Source organism: Ruditapes philippinarum, unplaced genomic scaffold (genome assembly GCF_026571515.1).
Source record: "Ruditapes philippinarum isolate M1 unplaced genomic scaffold, ASM2657151v2 ctg12337_1_1_1_1, whole genome shotgun sequence".
Classification (NCBI taxonomy): Eukaryota; Metazoa; Mollusca; class Bivalvia; order Venerida; family Veneridae; genus Ruditapes; species Ruditapes philippinarum.
In genome coordinates, this window is record NW_026855785.1 from 23,432 (window position 1) to 49,351 (window position 25,920).

At 33.5% G+C, this 25,920-nt stretch overlaps 1 protein-coding gene across 1 annotated transcript; it reads right to left on the bottom strand.

The window, feature by feature from the left end:
• Positions 1–573: 573 nt before the first annotated feature.
• On the bottom strand, positions 574–25,057 carry LOC132744371 (methyltransferase-like protein 17, mitochondrial; the record flags this gene model as incomplete). The annotated part of the gene is given in 14 exon segments (XM_060733060.1): positions 574–1,123; positions 4,228–4,345; positions 5,751–5,823; positions 7,434–7,526; positions 8,853–8,897; positions 9,999–10,067; positions 12,372–12,488; positions 13,965–14,032; positions 14,960–15,057; positions 16,185–16,258; positions 16,835–16,916; positions 19,384–19,513; positions 19,937–20,074; positions 24,874–25,057. Coding segments are annotated over 14 exon segments (1,527 nt in total), but the record flags the coding sequence as incomplete, so codon positions are not given.
• Between the last annotated feature and the right edge of the window lie 863 nt (positions 25,058–25,920).

Genomic DNA, 25,920 nt, shown 5'->3' on the forward strand with positions numbered 1-25,920 from the left:
GGTCCATTTGAAAATTAAGGGATTTCAGTAACAAAATACAACAAGAGCTATCAATAGGACAGTGCACTCGACCGTTCTCAATGCTTGATAGTAAAACAAGAGCCTGGATAATGAAGAGTTTTCTATGTTCATAAGGGTGTCACTACGTCCCAACCTTCTCACAAAAACTAAACTTATGTGTGAAGCTAGCTCCTAGGTGATTACAGTAAATCTCCCTATACTTCAAATTGTCCAGCTTAATACTGAGCTACCAACAGTATAAAGTCTGGTCAGAATACATGGAAGTACATGCTGGCCTAGCTCTATAACTGTGGCAAAAGCTTGTCACTTTCAATTTCTGAAGGTTAACTCAATCAAAATGATAATGGTAAGTCTACAATGTGGTAAGTCTACCATGTAAAAGTTATGTTATATGAGCCGCGTCATGACAAAACCAACATAATGGGTTTGCGACCAGCAAGGATCCAGGCCAGCCTGCGCATCCGCGTAGTCTGATCAGGATCCATGCTGTTCGCTTACAAACCCTATAACAAGTAGAGAAACTGATAGGATCCATGCTGGTCAGAAACCCATTATGTTGGTCTTGTCATGACGCGGCTCATATTTATTTGAATCTAGTAAGCTATCTATCATGATAAAGTCACATAAAATCATATCTCTTGTTTTTTTCGTAACTATAAGATTGTGACAAAGACCACATCTATTAGAGACAAAAACAGATTGTTATTTAAGAATGATGGTTTTTATTGATGATTTCTTGCAGATAATGTAGACATACTCTGGTAACAAAAACTGACATTTAGAAACGCTTAAATCTTTCTGTAAGCAAAACAGATCTAGCTTCAACACAAATATAGATGTAACATCGTAGTTAAACACATGATTCTATTTCAAATTATCATCCACATTTTCATCATTTTCCACTTCTTCTTTGTCAGTGTTTTGTTCTATATAGTCTATATTTTCACTATTCTCAGTTGTTATATTTTCACTATTGTCACTTGTTATATTTTCACTATTGTCTGTTGTTATATTTTCACTATCATTGTCTACATCTGTTTCAGGCCATGGCATTGGAATAAAATCTCCCGGTGAACATCTTTTTATACATTTGAATAAATTTCTGTAAAATAAAACAAGATGCAGATCATGTAAAGAAAATGAAAAGACTTAAATGGATTCTATATTTAATTATGCTCACCTTACCAATAGTAAAATGTAGATAAGAGTTTTTGGAAAAGTCAGATAATTTCTGACTCACATGTAATAATTCATATAACTTAGCAAAGGCAACTAGACAATGAATTACTGTTAACAAAATATCTAAACTCACAGCAAAATTAAACTTTAAGTTTTTCCTTTTTAAACATCTTCTAGAAAAAGCTATTTAATTAAATATTCAAAGTACAGGATTTTTTAAGAGTGCCAAATAACAAATTCAGAGCTAGCCCTTTGAATTTAAAAGACGTTTTTATAGCTAGCTTTGTCTTTGACAAATCTATGAAACAAAAGTGAAGCATAAACTTTATTTAACTTTAATAGAGAACCACAAGCCTAAAACTGTGTACTATGAGGCATGAAAATTTACATGTGTTTAACATACAAGTCACCCTTTCAGCCAGACCAATTTTAACCCATAGGGAATGATCTATTAACATTTGTGATGTTTCAAACAATATACCTAGTTTCAGGAAGTTACAGTTTTTTCAAGTATATTTTTAAAGATTTAATCTTTAAAATCTATTTTAAGCTACACAGATTTAATTCAAATTCATTTATATATAAACTTTGTAGAAGCCTCCCAAAAGATGAATCTTGTGAAGTTTGGTCAAAATCTGCTTACAGGCTTCTTATTAAAAACTGTTAAAATGACATATAAAAGACTCTAAACAATCACAAAAGTTCACCTTTAGTCCATTAGAGTGCTTCTATAAATAATTTAGATTCAAGTGGCATATATGACCATCTGAGGATATATAATGAGTGAACTTATGAATCAAATACCATTATTCCTTTCAATTCAATAATTTACAGTGCATGGATAATAGCAATCTGGCTAAAGTTCAGATTAAATGTGCTGCATTATTTAGAGTTGATTTTAATCAGATTGGAATAATAAATAACTTAAACAGCCCAAGGAAAGTTTTAAGTGCCACAAGTTGCAAACTAAAATTCAACAAAGGGCCATAATTCTGTTAAATTTGGTCGCAACAAAAATTCCTTCCTTTACTACCATCTACACTTTAAGGTTGTTCATCCCTGGAAGTTTAAGCAAAATCTGCCATCCGGTTTAAGAGGAGTTGCGTTCACAAAATTTCTACATAGTGAAAAAATCAACAAAGGGCCATAATTCTGTTAAATTTGGTCGCAGCAAAAATTCCTTCCTTTACTGCCATCTACACATTAAGGTTGTTCATCCCTGGAAGTTTAAGCAAAATCTGCCATCCGGTTTAAGAGGAGTTGCGTTCACAAAATTTCTACATAGTATATAGTGAAAAAATCAACAAAGGGCCATAATTCTGATAAATTTGGTCGCAGCAAAAATTCCTCCCTTTACTACCATCTACACATTAAGGTTGTTCATCCCTGGAAGTTTAATCAAAATCTGCCATCCGGTTTAAGAGGAGTTGCATTCACAAAATTTCTACATAGTATATAGTGAAAAAATCAACAAAGGGACATAATTCTGTTAAATTTGGTCGCAGCATAAATTCCTTCCTTAACTGCCATCTACACATTAAGGTTGTTCATCCCTGGAAGTTTAAGCAAAATCTGCCATCCGGTTTAAGAGGAGTTGCGTTCACAAGATTTCGGGACGTACGGACGGATGTCCGGCCGAAATGGAATAAGGGGCCATTTCTTTTGTTATTTTCTTTTGTTTAATAGAGGGCCAATGGCCCCTTACTCTATTGTTACGGAATGAACTCTATTGTTCTCTTTTGTTCTGTTTACAGTTAGATGGCCCCCTATCCTTATTCAGTAGTGCGGACAGACGTACGAACGGACACTCGGACGGACAAGTGCAACGCTATATGCTCCCACTCTGTGGGGGCATAAAAATATCTATCAAAATTTACCTGTAACATTCAATATAGATTTCTATAATTTACCTGTTACATTCAATTTAGAATAAACAAAGGGGCAGTCTTTTCATGTTTTAGGCAGATTTTTTATTTCATCCTGAACATTTTCCAGTATTAACTGTCAATCACTATTGTAACAGTCAATCTTTTGAAATATATAGAGACAATTCAGTTCAACTTAAGGATGAAAAATAAATGAGCATAATGTCTCTTTAAAATCTGGGTTGAAAGAAAAAATGTCTTCATTAAGGTAGAATGTGTCCTTTCTCTCAAATTTCTAAAGCCTTTATCAACCAAATCAGAGATCTTGATACAATTTTTGCATTTTTTTTCTTGGTATAACAGACTCCCATACACTTAATAACTCACTGCCAATAATTTTTCATTATTTTTTATAACTTTGATAAATAACAATAGCTGTCGGTAGGACAGCAACGCTCGACTATTCTAAGTGCTTGATAGTAAAAAAATGCTTGATACAGTTACCTCCTCCTGTTTACAGGTTGGGGTAATGATGGTGAACAAGTGTGCAAAGTTTCAAAGCCATATGTCAATGGACTTTGAAAATATTTTAACTATTACAAAAACTTTAACGTAAATTCTAAGTCGAAAAAGGGGCATAATTCTGTCAAAATGCTTGATAGAGTTACCTCCTCCTGTCTACAGGTTGGGATCAGGATGGTGAACAAGTGTGCAAAGTTTCAAAGCCATATGTCAATGGACTTGGAAAATATTTTAACTATTACAAAAACTTTAACGTAAATTCTAAGTCGAAAAAGGGGTATAATTCTGTCAAAATGCTTGATAGAGTTACCTCCCCCTGTCTACAGATTGGGGTCATGATGGTGAACAAGTGTGCAAAGTTTCAAAGCCATATGTCAATGGACTTGGAAAATATTTGAACTATTACAAAAACTTTAACGTAAGTGGTTACGCCGACGCCGACACCGACGCTCGGGTGACTGCAATAGCTCTACTTATTCTTATCTAATAGTCGAGCTAAAAAGAGATTAATGGTTTAAACAATATATTTGTGGTATTGGACTGACAAATCTTGAAATTTTGCATGGTAACAGGGAAAAAGAAATATTAGTAACTGAAATTACAGCTCACCCATGTTATAAATTTGTAATAAAGTACATACCTTGAAGGTTTCTGCTCTGTAAACACAAACTGTCTAAGTGTGCCATCGGGACAACACAAGTGACAATGGCTGTGATTAGTCTTGTGTAAAACACCAGTTAACCTGGGAAATCTTTTATCTGAAGAAACATAACAAGATATTCTTTATCATCATTAGTTGAAACATGTACATGTATGTAGTTAAGCTTAATTGTGTAAAACTCTTATTCAAAACCACTCTTGCATCTGTTTGCTGGAACTAACTAGGACATGTGGTGTTATATGCAGAAACATGGTGGTGGTGGTGACCCCTGTCAGTGTTTAAACCCATGACCAATAGTTTTATGAGCAGAAACCATAATTATTAGCCCATTTCTTTCATTAATTATATGTTAAACAAGAGTTATGCACAGTATAATACTTTTGTTAAGTGCCCTACAATTATCACCCCACAGATATGTGAAGTGTCAAGTGAATACCTTTGTAAAGTTAAAGGAACGCCACTGAAGTTTAATAGCCTAAAATCATAAAATTTGAAATTGTTTCATAAAGCAACTGGTTAATTTAAAATGGAAATGGATGTGTAAATATACTCCGTTTTAAAATGATAATCAATATTATATGGGTTTTAATCTGATTTGTGGGTTAAGCAGTGTAATGATTTTTAATTTGGGGGCAATTTGTGCAATATAATTGATTGACCCTGTGCAAATAATATGACAAAACTCTGTTCACAAATTTCTGGTCCAGACCTACAGTTATACTAAAATCTTGAAAAAAAATTATTTTTTTGGTCCCTTCCCTTTAATAAAAAAAAATTTTTTGCCAACCATGATCAAATAAACATGGAGATTTCTTTTAAAATGGATCACAGAGTTAGTACTTTTAAAATTGCATATAGGACTATAATTAAAATAAAATCCAGTCGATAGTATTTCAAAGTAATCTAGAAGACATCTGCATTGTTTCAAATGAATATATCCAGTTGTATTTTTTTAGACACAAAACTTTTAATAATGAATTTTAATTATTATAAATTTACAAATGGTTATATTTCAGCCAAAATCAATGCTAGAGTAATTAGTCTTTCAAAACCATACCCATATAATTTTTCATGAGACGTGTGTGAATTTCTAACAAATATCTTCAGTGATTGATGAGAATAATGTTGCAGGCAAAACTTTAATATAAGCCACGTCATGACAAAATCAACGTAATGCGTTTGCGACCAGCATGGATCCAGACCAGCCTGATTAGGATCCATGCTGTTCACTTACAAACCCTATTACAAGTAGAGAAACTGATAGCGAACAGCATGGATCCTGATCAGACTGCGCGGATGCGCAGGCTGGTCTGGATCCATGCTGGTCGCTAACACATTACATGTACATTGGTTTTGTCCTGACGCGGCTCATAATTTTATAAGCTTTATGTTGAGACATGGGTAAGTAGGATACTCCGACTTTTCTATAATGATTCAAACTAAAGAGGTACATCAGAACAGCGATAAATTAAAACACTTAAAGCAAGAACGTGAAATTATACCTTCTTTCTTCTTCCCTTTCTTTAGTACAACATATGAATATCTTTCCAATAATTTGGAGTCCCCTTGACCAAACTATAATATAAAACATTAAACATATCAAGGTATGTATCATATAAAAAACTCACATCTCATTATATTAAGTTAATAAAATTATATACACATTCCTTTGTAGACAATATAAATCAATACTTGAAATGGTATACAGACTTTTAATATGGATCTCGTTTTCTGACAGGAAGCAGTAGCTGGTTGAATCAAGAGGCCAGAGTTCTTAACTTTAGACATTCATTTATTTGAAAAGAAAACAAGAGCTGTCCGTAAGACAGCGCGCTCGACTTTTTTATTGCTTGCCAATAAAAAAAGTTTTTGCAGTAAAAGGCAATACAAGAATCTCTGTATTTTTAAAGTGAACAATGGCCATGAGCATTAAGATATTTAGTGAAGAATTATTTTACTGAATTGTGTGATACCCTTGAACACTGCTTGCCTATAATACAAAACATTGACAGTTAAGGGCCATAATTCAAATAAAATCTTTGACAGAATTACCTTCTCCTGGACATGTTTGGGAATCATGATTGTAAACAAGTATTCCAACTTTCAAATTAATATCTCAAACAGTTCAGTCAAAAAGTGGACTGGTACTAAAAACTTAACCAAGATTCTAAGTCGATAAAAGGCCTTAATTTTTAAAACAAATCCTTGACAGAGTTACCTTCTCTTGCGTACAGATGGGGGTAATGATGTGAAATAGCATTGAAAGTTTCAAAGCAATATCTCAAAGGGTTAAGGCAATAAGTGGATTTTACCCATATTCAATGTATTTTCTAAGTCAAAAAGGGGCATAATTCTGTCAAAAACCTTGACAGAGTTATGTCCTCTTGTCTGTTGATGAAGGTCGTGATGGTAAACAAGTATGGTCAGTTTCAAAGCAATACCTCCAATGGTTTTGAAATAAAGTGAGGTGGTACAAAAAACTTAACCAAGCTCAATACACTTTCTAAGTCAAAAAAGGGCCATAATTCTGTCAAAAACCTTGACAGAGTTATGTACTCTTGTCTGTAGATGGAGGTTATGATGGTGAACAAGTATGGTAAGTTTCAAAGCCATACTTGTAATACTTCTGAAATAAAGTGGGGTGGTACGAAAAACTTAACCAAGGTGTGACGCCGACGCCGACGCCGGGGCGAGTAGGATAGCTCCCCTTTTCGTAGAAAAGTCGAGCTAAAAATTGTAAAATTCAGGTCTTTCCTGAACCTAGGGCCAGGATTTTTAGAACTTTGAATAGGCCATAGGACAATGCAACATATTAAATATCTTAGCTTTAATAATTGTTTCAGCTAAGGAAACCTTAGCAAATGGAACTGAATTGTGATCTTAACATATATGTGAAATTCATATCTTGTTTAAGAGATATTAAAGAAAATGTAAAGTTTGTAAAATTTTAATTTAACCTCTATTCTAGTTCCAGAGTAACAATTTTAAACACCCCTTAACTATCATAAGAATAACAAATCTAAGCTCTACGCCTTGTGGTTTCTGACATAAATAGGTTGAATCTTGACTAACATATTTCAACCTCTGAACTCTAAGGTATGTTTTTGAATTTAAGCCTCAATCTTCCAATACAGGACAGCTTTAATGTCTACTTGTTATTGTTAGAAAAATAAAAAAATACTTACTTCTTCATCAATGTTAAGTCTTCTGTACTCTATGGAGAATGTACATGGAGATTTCCATAACTGTAACTTCGGGCACACTTTTTCATGAGTACACTAAAATAAACAGGGTAAAATTTCTTTTTTATTTGTGTTGTTTACGGTAAAAAAGTCAGCTATAATCATTTTATTGGAAACATCAACACAGTAGCAAGCCAGGATTAAGGTGTTCACAAAAAATTACTAGTAAAACCTTTGACCTTTAAAGGGACTCCACTGAGGTTTTTTGACATGACGGAACTGGAAATAATTTTTTTGAAATTACACCTTTTGATGTAGATCTATACTTTTAACGTCTGTCAAATCAGACTGAGAATAGCACAAACATATGATTTTCTATGTATTTCTTGTATATTTCTTAATTATTTTTTATTTATATTTCTGTTTTAATTGCTCATCTTTACCCATGTTAAAAATTAAAATGTTATATTTTTAGGCTTATAAACGTCAGTGGAGTTCCTGTAAGTGTGCCCTTGACTTTAAAGTTTGGTACCTTTATGTAGATACTGCTGTGTGTCACAATAAGATGTTTCACCATAGAATTATCAATATTTCATACAACAGTTTAAAAGTTATAGAGCCTAATCACCAAATATTTGAGCAGTCATTAAATTTTTGTGTGCTTATTATCACGAACTTGTCCCATATAATGGTAAAACAAGGCATCAAAAATACATGTATATATCATAACTTTGGACATGCTTCATTGTAGAGCAGACTGGCCTTTCTTTATACTGTGGCGTAAAGGATGTGTGGCGGCTCAGTTAAGTGGTAAATGCCTCAGACTAGTAATCTAAGGATTCCTGGCTGCATGGGTTCAAACTACTTCAAGGGCAAGCCCTTGTTTCCAAGAGCAAGAAACTTTACACTCATTGCTAAGTACTGGTTAGTTACAGGAATGGATTTAAAAGTGTTTTAATAACCTTTTAGCTTACAACACAATCAAACTACAATAAACTAGAAGGCGTTTCGTCACAAAAACATATGTCTCCCAAAACAAGGTATAGTACTGATCACTCCTGTGAATTTTGGTCAAAATCCAATCTGCAGTTTGACCTTTGAAAGCCGGTCAAAAAATTTCTATTTATAGCTCTGACATCAATTTTGTGCAGCAAAGCGAAACATCTTGGCGATATGCGCAACTAGGGATGGTACTGATCACTCCTGTGAAGTTTCATTGAAATCCCACTAGTAGTTTGACCTGTTAAAGCTGGACAAGCTAAAAGAGGACAAAAGGATGGACAGATGGCGAAAAATTTTGGGAGACATAATTTGTGTAAATTAACTAAAGCCTGGTTTAGTGCATTAACCCTCAATGCATTTATAATCTTCACTTGAAATGAAAACATGTCTAAGTTCACTTTGATAATCAAAAACACTTACAGGTGAAAATACATGGCCTTCGATCTCTGGATATTCTGCTCTTAGCTGGAAAACAACAAACTTAATATTACATTTTTTATGCCTAAGGTTTTAGTGAAAAAAAAACATTGATGAGGTCATTTTGTGACTTAAATTATGATGAAAAACAAAAATTACTGTTTCAAAACATTTTTTTCTATCATATTATGTAAATATCACACTTTTGATTAACCTGTTGATTATCAACTTTTAAAATGTAAAACCCCATATGAGACTACAGTATGTCTCAGACAAATTGCACTTAAATAGCTGATAAATAAGATACAGTAAAAAAAATGCAGTTATTTGTAAATAAACACATTACATCTGGAAAAATTATAGAGGAAAACTGCTTATCTTAACTGCACACTGGTATTAGCTTGAGATGAGTATTGTGCAGATTTTGTTATCTGTACCTCACTATGTATGCAAGTGAGTCATGTTATGAAGTTGATAAAAAACAGATTTTTGTATTCTTAAGTTAAATGCCCATTTAAATAGTATTGCATTTAGCTACCATCAGGAATTTGCCCAGCAAGTGTTCCTGTATTCTATAAAGGCACTAACCTGTTTCAATGCAAGTAACTGCTATCAACTTTTTCTTAGAGTTCAAAAACATTAGATATATAATTTTGTTTATCTACAAAATTATCAACACATGGGACTGTCTGAGGGATCATGGGTTGGAGCCCTAATCGGGTCACCACCATGTTTCTTCATATGACACCAGTACTGGTTGGTTCCAGGAAGCAGACTCAAAAGTGATCAATATAAGTTGCAAGAACTTGTTTCGCAATCAAGCTTAATGTTTAAACCAATGGCTTCTACAAACTGATGGTCATATGAGCTACGTCACGACAAAACCAACATAATAGGTTTGCGACCAGCTGGATCCTGACCAGACTGCGTGGATGCGCAGGCTGGTCTGGATCCATGGTCATCCACGCAGTCTGATCAGGATCCATGCTAATCGCTTACAAACCCTATTACAAGTAAAGAAACTAATAGCGAACAGCATGGATCCTGATCAGACTGCGTGGATCCACAGGCTGGTCTGGATCCATGCTGGTCGCAAACCCTCTATGTTGGTTTTGTCATGGCGCGGCTCATATGTGATGATATCCTCACCTTGAATATCATTTCTCTAGCTTCCAATATAAGCTGATAACCAGCTGTTGTTCCATGCTCCACCAGGACCTGAAATAATTACAGTTACCATCAAATAGCATGTTGAAAGGCATTCTAGAAGAGAGGTACTTTACTGTCAATGTAAAATCTAATTTAAATATTACCTAAAGGATCAAGTGGAACAAACAATCAACACAGGATAAGTTTTAAGGTTTATTTAGTGATGATAACTGATGTTTCAATGCTCACAAGAATTAATATTAACTTTTAAAGGATATAAAAATATGTATCTCATGAAATACTTTTATAAAATTTATAAATGGTAACATTATGTTATTTCAATAATCTTTTAGGAGATTCTCGAAAGAGTTGTAATACTGAGTTTCTCTGTTATTAAACACACATGAATATTGTTTTTCAACAGAATAAAATGTTTCTTCATACTACTCAGTTTTTTTACTGTTTAGAAATGATTTCATGCAAGGAAAAAATAAAGGAAAAATCAACATATTTCTTTGATAAGGGTATTTTAGAATTATTCTGTGACAAAACTAAACAAAAAAATTTGTAAACTACAGACAGGATATATAAAGTCTGATACAGTTTAACTTTAAATTAAAATTAATTATATAAATGCTGTCTTATTGTAAAATATTGACAAAATCAAGATGTGGCACTGACTATAATTATGAAGCACCACTATGACTGAGAAAGTTCAACCAATTTTCCCTGTCTTTATAATAATTTCATACAGTATACACACATCAGAATACCATTAATATGCACAAAGATGGCAGAATAATTACTTTACTTTGGCCAATAATTATCAAAAATATGCAAATGCTGCTTATACCAATTTACATTAATTAGTGTAATATTATCAGAAAATGAGGGAATTTCAATGTTCACATACAGTTAACCCTGTGTATACACTGTCTTGAGATATGAGAAAATTGGTACAAATTTTACTGGTTTGTGGTCTTAAATACAGGTTTCACTTTGACATTTACAGGGCAACTAGAAATTGCAAAATAACATAAGCTCCAGAACTTGTATATTCCGGGGAGAAATTATTTAAAATAATTTTCCTATGTACTAAGTATTTCCCTATGTACTAAGTATGTCTATGAGTGACCTTGAGATCATTCCTAAAATGTCTGGTCAAAATTTCAAATCAGTTTGAGAAAAATGCAATTTAAAGATGTTGAAAGGGACAAACAAAACCTCCTGAAAAACATCAGCTGATGTAAGTGATGTTACATCCAAAATTTTAACCAATAATTTCGTAAGGTAAAAAAGGGCCATAATTCTATTAATTGTGTCGAAATTCATGTGAGTTATAGGCCTTGGACTGTGACCTGTTATAATCTAAAATGAGTGTATGTTGTAACAAGCAAATATCCTTAGTTGATGAGATATGGTGCTTTTCAAGAAGTTACAACTTTTAACCAAAGTGTTAAAGCTGACACTGACACCAGTATGAGAAGGATAGCCCCACTATAATTCCAAATGAATAGTCAAGCTAACAAATGCTTGGCAGAGCCAGGGTCTTTCAAATAGAATGGTCTGGAGACAGACCAATTTTACGAAAAATGCTGTCTCGGTTGAGTCACATGGTTGGGTTATCATGGCATAGCACATCACCATTCAAAAATCAAATTATAAGATAATGTTTCGTTAAATCAATCAAAAAATTACTAAAAACTAACTCTGACTACACTAAATTATCAGTTTTTGCTTTAAAAGTAACAATTTTATAGATTTGCAATGAAATTAGAAATTTTTCGTTCCCGGTATCAAGGTAAAAATCTTCTGCTCATATTTGAAAATAGGTCCAAGTTTTATGAGCTTTTTTAAATTTATGCATTGTTCAATGACAAAATAGAAATTGATTTTACAGAGAAAAGATGTTACTAAATTGTATCATGTAAAAATATTATAATATTTCACAATGTTATTTTGCAAATATTTGAATGTTTAATTTGGTGCATTTTCAAAATGGCGCCGATTATCGGCAAATATTCTGAACAAACAATCTATGTTTTTTAACAAAGATGGCTCTAAAAAACATCATTTCCTGAAATATTTATCCTTTTCAAAAGTTTAAAGATTTTCATGTCCTTAAAATTTTCATTTTTGCTCTTGTATTTAATATTCGCCCTTTTCTTGAACACTTACATAATTTGCTTATAGCAAACTATACTGATTTATACCGAGACAAGTTTAATTGTAGGGAGAAGGGTTAACATAGTGTGTTTCCAGACCATTCTATTTGAAAGACCCTGGCAGGGCCCAATTCTGAATCATTTTATTATTTCAATATAAGAATACCTTACTCCTACATTTTATTAGAAATACTACAAATGTATATACCAAGTAGTTGTCTGTAAGATCCCATAATAAACTGATTAGATTCAATCTCTCCTCCATACTAGGCTGTTCCAACAGTAAATATGCACTCACCACTAACGGAAACTTGTTCTCTTTATGCTGAAACAAATTATACACTTAAAAACACAATATTTTCCATAAAAAAAAAAAAAACAGATTTTTCAGAAAAGGATATCATGCTTAACTATTATGAATGTGTAGTACTATAAGAGGGCCATGACGGCATTGATTTATTAGCAAAGATCCTTTGATAGAAGTAGTCATAAAATCTTTGATGCAAATGTAGGTAATTTGGTCAAAGATCATACACTTCAGTGTTTGATTTGTATGTACACTAGGGCTGTCATTGATTATCGCAATATCGATATATCAGTGATATCCATCATCCGATACAATATCGATACACATTTTTAAATATTGATACAAGCTAAAATTTGTAAACCTATATTTTTTGCTTAATAAGAGAAGTCACTTTTTCCAGTTTTCATGGCTAACTTGAACTTTAAACTCTGTTTTCAAATGTCAGTGTCAAAAAGAACAGAAAAAAAACATTTTCTGTTAGTTTGTAGTATTTGTAATGTATAATACAAACATGCATAACACCATGATCCCAATATATAACACATGTTTAAATGTATTTAATTGTATCTACTTTCAAAGTTGATATATCAATATATCGTCGATATTTGTCTCTCGATATATCCATACAAAATTTTCCATCAATGACAGCCCTATGTTACATCAACACAGTATATGTCACATGGCGACTTTCCAGTTTTAGAAGACTGAAAGGTGTCCCTCCAAGCAATTTTTCAGGTGCGAATGGGCACCTGAGCAGAATCACTGACGTTCCATAAGCTAGTCGGATAGCTTCCTCACATGAAAGAATCCAAAATCCCTGATGGGATTCAAACCTACAGAGGTAATGGGCAAGTGATGTGAGGTCAATGGTCTTAACCACTCAGCAAATGACACCCCCTACACTTAAGTGTAGTGTAAGAAGTGTAGTGTACAAGTGAATCAAACTTGAGGTTTGAAGCTCCAAACACTTTCAAGGCTGTAGCCATAACCTTTTCAAAATACACCAGTTGTAAAAAATTTTAGCTTAGAAAATCTCCTAACTATGACACTCCTATCATGCTGTATAAGATATAGACTTTTAATATTAGACTTTTGACAGTTAATTGGGTTCGTATAAACCATTTGAAGTTTACATTACAGTAGTCACTAATGCAAACATTTTAAAGTTTATACACAGTCATGTCAAAAATCTGTATTAAAACATAAACAGTTAACTCTAACAGTTTAGAATGTTATGGCTTATAACCATGATTATAACAATACGTTGCTGCGGTCCCTACTCTTATTTTCAAATTTCTCAGATACAACAATATCCAGACATAACAATAAAAAACTGGTGGTCCCCTAAACATCTTTAAAAGCAGAGTTTACTGTAATATAATGCACAAAACAACTCATAACTCTGGTGCAGCCGTATATATTTAGTTAAAAGCAACAAGACTGTCTTAACACTATCAACATAACAAATAAACTATTCTATAAATTAATATTCACCTTTGGTGATGGTAATGACTGTCTGAAATTTACACCATTCATAACTAGTTCCAGAGGATTACGTATATCTGTAAATAACAAAAAAATATAGCATTAAAACAGTTGTAAAGCATTTAAAAAATCACTGACAAAATGTTTATGTCAAAAAGTGTGATATATTTGAGCCGCGCCATGACAAAATCAACGTAATGCGTTTGCGACCAGCATGGATCCAGACCAGTCTGCACAACCGTGCAGTCTGATCAGGATCCATGCTGTTCGCTTACCAACTCTATTACAAGTAAAGAAACTGATAGCGAACAGCATGGATCCTGATCAGACTTCGCGGTTGGTTTTGTCAAGGCTTGGCTCATTTTATTTTCATAATTGCATTTTCTAACAGCTACCTGTTTTTAAAGTTTGTTAAAAAAAAAAAAACATTGCACATCATAATCCAATTAATATTCTTGTTCACAGCCTGTTTTAACTAAAGTTGTCATTGATAGAGACGATAATTGTTTCATATTCAGTGACCTGAACCCTTTCACCAAGTTACTTCTTCAAACCTGATTAAAACATCATCTTTCCTCTAAATAAATGTAATATCATTGCCATAATATAAATCTGTCTCAGGACTTTCTGGATTAGTAACTTTAATCAATAAGAAACATGGGGCTCATTATGAAAAACATACAACAATCTAGCCTTTATTTTACTTTCAAATTTATCCAACATGTGAAATAGGTCAACCATTAGTATTTTTCAGTGCAAGAAGGAAAAACAACTGGTCACAATTCTGTACATTACTATCTGTACATTACTATGGTCAAGGACATAATGTAAGTAAGAGTAAAAATAATGAAGCCGACAGCATAATAGAATTGAAAATAATATATCCTATTTGATTAAATAGCTTTATGATAACAACAGACAGATGGACAGACAGTTCAATTACTAAATGCCAAGTGTATAAAAAGTAATAAACTTTTTTTAGAGATTATATCAAAATATCATACCTTTAGACAATAACTTTCTGGCTAAATCATTCATATAAGTAGATGTATCAACATTGTAATATTCATACACTTCATCAGCCCAAATTTTATTGGCAGCCCTAAAAGAAACATAAAGATTAACTTTAAGTAACATATTAATATTACATGTACATATATGTAAACTGATACATGTTATACAATCATAGTTTTACATTAATTAAAAAGCAGAATGTCTCCAGATTCATGCTAATTTTCATAAAAATTTTGAAAATTTAATTAAATGTATAAATATTTTGAAGTAATATACACATTGCAAACACAACTTACAATCTGTATAAATTATCAAAAAGAGATCAAAATATGCAAAATTAGCCCTCACTGTGTAAGTCACAGCATTAAAATATGGTAAGACTGCAAAATTAGTCTCATAAAACATGTAAATTATTACTTGAATCTTAAAGTTTTCTTTAAACTTTTCTCAAAATCTTAATACATTTTTCTCAATTTTGATTTTCTTGAAATATTTTCATACATCTGGAGGCATGCAGCTTTAATAAAGAGATAATGCAATACTATCTTCCATCATTCTATAGTGACAAAACTTGACACAGCATTCCTTTCAGCTAGGGTCACTTGAGTGCATTCATGAAAATCAGTGCACTTCAACAGTAGCAGGACAATCATAAAACAAACAGAAACTTTTTTGTAGAAAATAAAAGTACCCAGAATATAGATTTTATTATTTCTTTTATGAAAATGTACACATTAATGTTAAATGAATCAAAGTACTGACATAAAGATGATGGTAACTATGGTAACTTGCCACATAAGTAAACATCATTTATAATTCTCTTTTTTTTTAAACAGAGTTATCAGTATGAAAGTTATCAAAAGATGATACATTGCCCTGCTTCAAGAGAATGAGCACAAATGTAGGAAAATTGCCTTTTTATAAAGATGGTCTGTCATTGAAATGGGAGTTGACAAAAACATTTTCATTCAGATGTAACAATATGTATACCTCACTATTGTAAAGAACTATGTGTTATTGTCTTCTTATTTTAATTACTTTATTTTTAATTCTATTTAATATTAAAATGTTAAGAAATATATCAATTGAAATTTTTTTTGAAAATGTCTTAATTTGGTTTACCAACATACTATCATTACATCCTTTTCTTTCTTTTGTTGTTATTTTAAATGACATATCTCAACATTGGAGCAAACTAGCCAAGTTTTTACTTACCATACAGCAGAACCCGTCCCTGAACCAACATTCAGGACAGCATGTGGTGAAAAATCTTTGTCAAGTTTATTAATCTGAAATAAAATATTCAAAATTCAGATTTGAATGAAAACCTCCCATACCTGAAATAATGCATGTACAGCTGCTAGGAAAACTTTTTTGGAAATGCAATGGTCCAGAAAAATTACCATATATCACATACAAGTAGATAAATTCAATTGACATTACTTGCAAGTTTCAAACTCATAGAAGTGCAAAGTGGATGCCAAGCATTTCAATAAAACAATAAATGGAAGAAATCTATAATGAGAATATATGATAGAAGGGTGGAAAATACAAAACAGTGGAAAATAATTTTAGGAAGGCATGAAAATAAAGTGATATATATATTTTATTGTTGTTGTTAGGTTGCACTAACACAGTAGAGGTCATATGGTGGAGGAAGACCTCGGTTCCCCTCAGTGTATTATTTCAGATAAGACAATGCACATGAGTAGAAACACCGATGGTTTGTAAGCTAGCTTGATACTTCTTCACATGAAAAAAATTCAAAGTCCCCAGTGGGGTTCGAACCTACAGCGGTGAGGGGGGCAAGTGGTTTGAAGTCAACTACCTTAGCCACTCAGCCACATATTATATTTAATAGGTACCTCATAAAATATTCTGTATAATACTGTGTAATTTAGTGTCAGTCTGGATGCCATGTAAACTAAGCCGGCATAATCTTTATACCTGAAATAAAAAATCCAAATCAAACATACTTTTTTTCCATTCACTTTTAATTGAACATAATATTAAGTTAACACTTTTAATTAAAATACCAAAAAGAAATGTTTGTTCATAGTCAATTGAGTGACTTTATAAATAGCTTCCTATAAAACAAATCCAGAACAAAATACAGTATATATATTTTCATAACAGGGTAAATACTCACTCACCTGAGTGAAAATGGCTCAAAACCAAAAAAAAATCGCAGGTACCATTTAAGACCCATGATTTATATAGTTTTTTTTTTTTTCAAAATAATACCCTCTAGACAATGCTACATAACTAATACTAGTATTTCAGGTATGAGACTTCTAATGTCAGAAGAATGTTTCTAGTTTGTTTTTCTGTAAATAAGATCACATCAGGGTCCCAAAAGCACAGAATTTTAACCTATGTCTTGAACTAATAATCATACAAATTTTACAAACATTTACTAAAATCAAGCCTAATGCATTAATTCAGAAAGCTTATGATAAGCATAAACTTTCATCATTTTATGTAAAATAAATTCTACAGAAACTATAATAAAAACAATATAATCAAACTTCATTTTTATCCATGTCTATATTAATGAATACAAGAGCTGTCAGAAGGACAGCGCGCTCGACTTTTTTAGTGCTTGCCTATAAAACAAAACTTTGACAGTTAAGGGCACACAAGACTTTAACTAGGAATTTCTAAGTACAAATCAAGAAACATTTTCACAGAGTTATCTTCTCTTGCTTACAGATAGGTCTCATGATGGCACATAAGAACTCCAACTTCCAAAGTAATATCTCAAATGGTTAGGTCAACAAGTGGACAAGAATGAAAATTTTAACTGAGTTTCTAAGTCAAAAAGGGCCATAATTCAAATAAAATCCTTAACAGAATTACCTTCTCCTGCCCATGTTTGGGACCATGATGGTAAACAAGTATTCCAACTTTCAATTTAATATCTCAACCAGTTCAGTCAAAAAGTTGACTGGTACAAAAAACTTAACCAAGATTCTAAGTCGATAAAAGGCCTTAATTTTTAAAACAAATCCCTGACAGAGTTACCTTCTCTTGCGTACAGATGGGGGTAATGATGTGAAATAGCATTAAAAGTTTCAAAGCAATATCTCAAAGGGTTAAGGCAATAAGTGGATTTTACCCATATTCAATGTATTTTCTAAGTCAAAAAGGGGCATAATTCTGTCAAAAACCTTGACAGAGTTATGTCCTCTTGTCTGTTGATGAAGGTCGTGATGGTAAACAAGTATGGTCAGTTTCAAAGCAATACCTCCAATGGTTTTGAAAATAAAGTGAGGTGGTACAAAAAACTTAACCAAGCTCAATACACTTTCTAAGTCAAAAAAGGGCCATAATTCTGTCAAAAACCTTGACAGAGTTATGTACTCTTGTCTGTAGATGGAGGTTATGATGGTGAACAAGTATGGTAAGTTTCAAAGCCATACTTGTAATACTTCTGAAATAAAGTGGGGTGGTACGAAAAACTTAACCAAGGTGTGACGCCAACGCTAACGCCGACGCCGACGCCGGGGCGAGTAGGATAGCTCCCCTTTTCATAGAAAAGTCGAGCTAAAAATGAATATTTCATGTTCAGCTGACATTTCGAAAAGTATAAGTTGAAGTCATATACTTTAGAATTTTACAAAACTTTTATTTCTTAAGTGGTTCCCTAAAATAGGCTACTTTATCACATACCTGCGCTGATTTTGTGACTCTGTAAAAATGGTATTGCATGGAAATGCATATATTAAGTCAATTATGTTATCAATACTGAATTTATTGAACTCATTGAATAAAATAATATTTTGCCCACCATAGGCTCGCATAATATAATTTCATTCAACTTGTTCAATAAATTCAGTATTTAACGTACACTCATTCAATATCCTGTATGTATTATACAAAAACTGTCAGAAAGTCATCAACTACTCTAAGTACCGAATAGTAAAACCAGAGCCTGATTAATGTAGAATTCTTTATGTTAAGGGCCATAAACTGTCAAAATCCATGCTAGAGTTATGGAAGTTGGACAGTGACCACCAAATATGCTCTCATTTTGAGACTCAAGTGTAACAAGTACCAAAGTGTGACACTGACGTTGATGGCTGGTTTAGTATAAATGATCTCCCTATTCTTCAAAAAGTCTAGCTAAAAAGTACTCACCTAATTTAACTCATTTATATATGTTTTCTTGAATGTTTTTTGTTTTTTTAAATATTTTGTTGTTTTTTTGTTTATGTATCTACTGTGTGAACATTTTCTATGCAAAAATATACTGAAGTATATACAACACTATCTCTAGATTATTCAGAAAATCTTCACTTTGAAAAAAGCATTATTTTACAACATGCTTAAGGATAGTGCTCAACCCATTGAGGATGACCGGAGTATCTGATTGGCTAGTCACTATTTGCTATTAAAAACATTACACACTTACTCTATAGGTTTCCAATTGTGTGTAGTCGCTTTACATGTTCTGGTAGCCATGTTTTGAACCTTCCTTTTCAGTCGATCCTTTTCATCATCTTTTAACTCTTCGAAGTTGATATTTCTTTTTTCGATATAAGCTACAATATAAATAAAGAGTTTGTTTCCAGATTTTGATATCTATCACTTGTTAGTCTTTCAACTCTTTTAATATAACCTTAAGCTGAGTTGTACAAAGGGTACTTAAACATCCCTAGATCATGTTGATACAATAGACCTGCCACCGTGACATTTTCATTCCTTGACAACATGGCTGGTAAAACCAATGGTCAGTATTGCCGAGCTTGTCAAGCTATATTTCCCTTGAATTTACTTTATAAATATCATACAGACAAGTGTAGAAATGCTTCAGATAAAATCACAAGTATGCAAAAACTCAGATTTTGATGCTCCAAGAAAAGTGGTATATACATGTATATGATATCCAATAGATTTAAATACATTAGAATTCTATAATTTAAGATCTTTTCAAGGCTGGTATACCTGTATGTATTCTAAATTACCTGTAAACATCTCTTCTTCAATTGCTTCTGTCTTTGCAGCTATAATTCTTCTATCTATTGGCGGCTGTCTCTTTGAATATATCTCTTTTAAACGGTTCATGCTTTCCTTCAGCAATGCGTTACTTATCAGGTCTTTTTCTGTTGAACAAGATTATAGAAATAAAGACAGTGCTGTCAATGGTATGAAAGTTTCCAAGAAATTCAATTTTCAATATGATTTGGTCATGTCAATCAATAAACTTGTCAACCTTTAACCTGCTGGAACCAAAAGTGATTAGCCACTAGCTGTTACCAATATAACAAGCAAATCCGTTGAATTTATATCCCCCGCCGAGTACTGGTTATTATTAACACAACAACTGAAGACATAAGGCTTTATTTATATATTAATCATCGCATAAACTGTAATATTCTTTGAACTTGAAGCCTTGTACCTTCAAACAAGTAGAATTTTTAAGTTTTCACTATATACATATAAGGAAAATCTATGACCCCCTGGAGTGGGGCCAATTTTGATCCCAGGGCTAAAATTTGAACAATTTTGGTAGAGGACCTATTATATCATATACCAAATATCAAAGCTCTAGGCCTTGTACTTTCAGACAAGATTTTTTAATTTTGCATTTTTGAAACTCCTTTTCTGGCCCTGTGACCTACTTATGCAACAGACCGGAACCATTTGATCAACTTTGGCAGGGGACCACCCTAGGATCATTCCTGTAAAGTTTGGTTGCTGTGCAGTCATTTGTTTCTGAGGAGATGTTGTTTAAAGAAATTGCTGACGACGCACGACGACAGACGGTGGGGGATCACAATAGCTCACCTAGATGTAAAAACATCTTAATCTCCAGACTTCATTGCCATTTTCAAGGCATCAAGAAGGGATCTCACAATTTTTTCAAATATTTTTAAATGTTATTGTAACAAATCATTGTAATTCTTCTTTAATAAAAACTAGAAATGTGTCCATAGGACACGGGTGCCCCCACCACGCCACTGTTCTGTCAATCTTATGACTCTAGGTCAAATATTTTTTGAAAACTAAAAATCTTTTTACTAAGTAAAGGGCAAGAACTTTACAAATACTGAATAAATCCCCAAGCAAACCCTAAGTTGAAAATTGCAAATTTATACTTCTGTAATTCAAGGGCAATAACTCTAACAAAACTGAAAAAAATCCACATGCAAAGTCCCAGGTTCATAGCATCACAGTGAGATGAATCATTATTCCTGTAATTTAGTGATGTTGATCATTATTCCTGTAAAGTTGGTTGATTCTAACTCAAGCACTCAAGGATCGAATAACAACATAATGAAACAGTTTTTACTAAGTCAAAGGAAATAACTCTACAAATACTGGAGAAATCCACAAGCGAAACCCCAGGAACAAACTAAATATGCTGAGCAACTTTCCAATAAGGTTTAACGACTCTATGTCAAATCCTTTTTGAGTTACATGCGACACATGTTGAAAATTGCAAACATTTTCTAAGTCAAGGGCAATAACTCTAAAAATACTAAATAAATCCAGACGAAAATACCCAGGTGCACAACTACACATGCTGATCAACATTCCTGTAAAGTATCATGACTCTAGGTCAAATACTTTTTGAGTTACATGCGACACAAGTTGAAAATTGCAAAATTTTACTAAGTCAAGGGCAATAACTCTTAAAATACTAAAAATATCCGGACGAAAATACCCAGGTGCACAACTACACATACTGATCAACATTCCTGTAAAGTTTCATGACTCTAGGTCAAATACTTTTTGAGTTACATGCGACACAAGTTGAAAATTACAAAATTTTACTAAGTCAAGGGCAATAACTCTAAAAATGCTAAAAATATCCAGACGAAAATACCCAGGTGCACAACTACACATACTGATCAACATTCCTGTAAAGTTTCATGACTCTAGGTCAAATACTTTTTGAGTTACATGCGACACAAGTTGAAAATTACAAAATTTTACTAAGTCAAGGGCAATAACTCTTAAAATACTAAAAATATCCAGACGAAAATACCCAGGTGCACAACTTCTCATGCTGATCAACATTCCCATAAAGTTTCGTTGAATTCCAGCCATTAGTTGCAGAGAACTACTCCGGAAACGAAATTCGGACAAAATTTTACTGAGTCAAGGGCAATAACTCTAAAAATACTAAAAATATCCAGACGAAAATACCCAGGTGCACAACTTCACATGCTGATCAACATTCCCATAAAGTTTCGTTGAATTCCAGCCATTAGTTCCATAGAACTACTCCGGAAACGAAATTCGGACGGACGGAAGGACGGACGGACGGACAACGCCAAAACTATATCCCCCTCCCGATTCCATCGGCGGGGGATAATTATCATAGACCACAGCAAGCCTGCACATCCGTGCAGTCTGACCAGGCTCTTTACTGCTGGTACCTTAATGTTGTATTTTGATAAATCTTTGAATGGATTATTCATATTTTAAAGAATGTTAATCCATTTAAAACAAGGGTGCCATAGTCACAAAATACGCCCGTTTACGAAAGCTTTAGATGGAGATGGGGGCATTATGGATAAGTGTTATCTAGCAAGCAAGTTTTTACTCTTGGCACTCTGTTGTTAAATGAACCTTAAAACAAATCAGTAGGGAAGATATGCACAGGATGTGTGACCTTGACCTTGGTCGCAGGGACCTGAATTTTATGCACGGCACTCAGCCTCACAATGATGAACATTTGTGCCAAATTACATTGAAATCCCTCTATGCATGTAGAAGTTTTGCTCCAGACAAGCGTTTTTCTATGAGCTCTAACTGTGACCTTCACCTTTGACCTAGAGACTTGGTTCATGTGCAGGGCACTACGTCTCATGGTGGTGAACAATTCTATAAAGTAACATTAAAATTCCTCCATGCATGTAGAAAATATTCTCCGGACAACATCTGGATATTTAATCATCTCCAGTGACCTTGACCTTGCAAATATTAACCTAAATTAAATGTGTCACACCTGTAGTCATGATAGTTACCATTTGTGCTACAATCCATCAATAAATGATGACTAAATGGTCCCTATACACATCTTCAAATTTTTATCTGAACTTTGACCTCTATGTGTAACCTTGACTTTGGTCGCAGGGATCTGAATTTTGCGTGTGACACTCTCAATGGTGAACATTTGTGCCAAGTTATATTGAAATCCCCCTATGAATGTAGAAGTTTTGCTCCGGACAAGCGTTTTTCAATGAGCTCTAAGTGTGACCTTGACCTTTGACCTGGAGACCCTTGATCATACATGGAGCAATACATATCATGGTGGTGAACATTTTCATAAAGTATTATAAAAATTCTTCCATACATGTAGGAGATATGCTCCAGACAAAATCTGGATATTTCACCATCTTTAGTGACCTTGACCTTGCATATATTGACCTAAAGTACATGTGTCACAGCCGTAGTCATGATAATGACCATTTGTGTTACAATCCCTCAATAAATGATGATTAAATCGTCCCTATTAACATCTTTATATTTTTATCTAAACTTTGACCTCTATGTGTGACCTTGACCTTGGCTGCAGGGACCTGAATTTTGTGCGCGACACTCCGCCTCACAATGGAGAACATTTGTGCCAAGTTATATTGAAATCCCTCTATGCATGTAGAAGTTTTGCTCCGGACAAGCGTTTTTCAATGAGCTCCAAATGTGACCTTGACCTTTGACCTAGAGACCTAATTCATGTGCGTGACATGGCTTCTCATTATGGTGAACATTTTTATGAAATTTCATTAAAATCCCTCCATGCGTGTAGGAGATATGCTCCGGACAAAATCTGGATATTTCATCATCTTTAGTGACCTTGACCTTGTATATATTGACCTAAATTATATGTATCACAGCCATAGTCTTGATAATGACCATTTGTGTTACAATCCCTCAATAAATGATGACTAAATGGTCCATATACACATCTCTATATTTTTATCTGAACTTTGACCTCTATGTGTGACCTTGACCTTGGCCACAAGGACCTGAATCTTGCGCGCGACACCCCGCCTCACAATGGTGAACATTTGTGCCAAGTAATATTGAAATCCCTCTATACATGTGGAAGTTTTGCTCCGGACAAGCATTTTTAAATGAGCTCTAAGTGTGACCTTGACCTTTGACCTAGAGACCTGGTTCATGTGCGCAACACTGCTCCTCATAGTGGTGAACATTTCTATGAAGTTTCATTAAAATCCCTACATACATGTAGGAGATATGCTCCGGACAAAATTGGACGCCGCCCGCCCGCCCGACCAACCGCCCGCCCGCCAGGGGCTTCCCATAATACGTCCCGTCCAGGGGCGTTCCCATAATACGTCCCGTTTTTCAAACGGGCGTATAAAAATTCAGCAAATTAAAAGTTAATTAATGAAAATAATATATCAACTTTTAAAGAGAAATAATAAATAATGCAACACAATATAGTATCTCTATAAACATATTACTTGATCAGTAAAATCAGTAAAATCAAATTTTTGTTTGTTTTTATTTTAAAAGGTTCTAAGTATACTGACACAGTAAAAATCATAAGGTGACTTTGTAGCTTTACAGGTAGCAGAAGATCTCAGGTATCTGTTTTGTACTACCTGTTGTTCTATACAAGTATCAATCAAAGATCTCATTCTTATTTCTAGTTTTTCGAACGGCATCCATTTTGTTGTTGACTTTGTTCCTAGGGGACCAAAAGCAATCCCAAATAATGTCTCCACATAAGCTTGCTATTATATACACCGAGTTTCATTGTAATACCTCCTAACTTGAGTAATCAACCAGAAACCACTTGTTTGATGCCCGCGAGACTGTGAAAAAGCCACCCAGTCTGTCACTTGCCAATCTGATAACCAGGATTTTCGAAATTGAAAACTTGTTTACAGGTAATGAAAATTAACATGTAAATTATTCTTACCTGCCAGCAACTGACGTGCATTTTTTACCATGAGTTTAGGTAAATGAGGTACTTTATCTGGGTGCATTAGTCCTGCATGGTGCTTTGGATAACGTTGTGGATCATTTCGACATTCTTTAATCATCTCCGGGTCAAGATCTACACCTTTAGGTAATGGGCGAATAACAGGTGCAATTAGCCGTCCCTGCAGTTTGAACAATAATAATGAGAAAAACCAACAAGCTGCTGTTGGAAGAAGATAATAAAGAATGAATCTGAGAAGACATTTTCAATAAACATTGTAAATTTAAAGAATATGACATCTATTTACAGTCTTTGTTAAAAAATATTTTAGTTAATAGTTTTGTGCGCCTAAAACTTGTAAAAATATAAATCAGGGGTTCCTAAATCAAAAATGTTTGTGATCAATTCTCATTGCTGGGCCTGATGTTTTTTGATAAAACTAATGTCATGGCTGTAGTAAAAGTAGAAAAATCTATTTTTAACAATAGTTGCAATGACCTTGACCCAAATAATAGCCCTACCAATGGGTAGGGTTCCGAAGGATGTAGCAATACACCAAATATCCCAGATATCAGTCATTAAATAAAGATAATATGAGAAATGGTAAAAAAATACTTAAGAGAAAGTTAATAAAGACAGGCAACCCCAGGCTCTTACGAGAGCATAAAATTATACAAATTACAGATGGTTCACTTATTTACCCACACATACTTTTGTTATTAGTTTTCCATTGTTTACAAACCGAGTTACTCACGGTCTACCAGGTTAGCCCTATGACCTTTCAGTAAATTTGGGGGTAACATTAAAAAACCATGTTTTCCCCTAAACCCCGCAAAAAAAAGGGAAAGTTTTTTTTTTTAGTTTTTAAAGTAGCCAAACACGTACAGGTCATGTTTTTGGTGACTTTTAAGCCCTTTTCTGAAGGAGGACGACCTAATGCTCCTCCATGGATTATTTTAGGCCCCAAAAAAGCCCCCCTCAGGGAAACCCCCCCAATCCCTTTTTAAAAGGGTGGGTAGCTTCCGACATGAAACATCCCAAAAT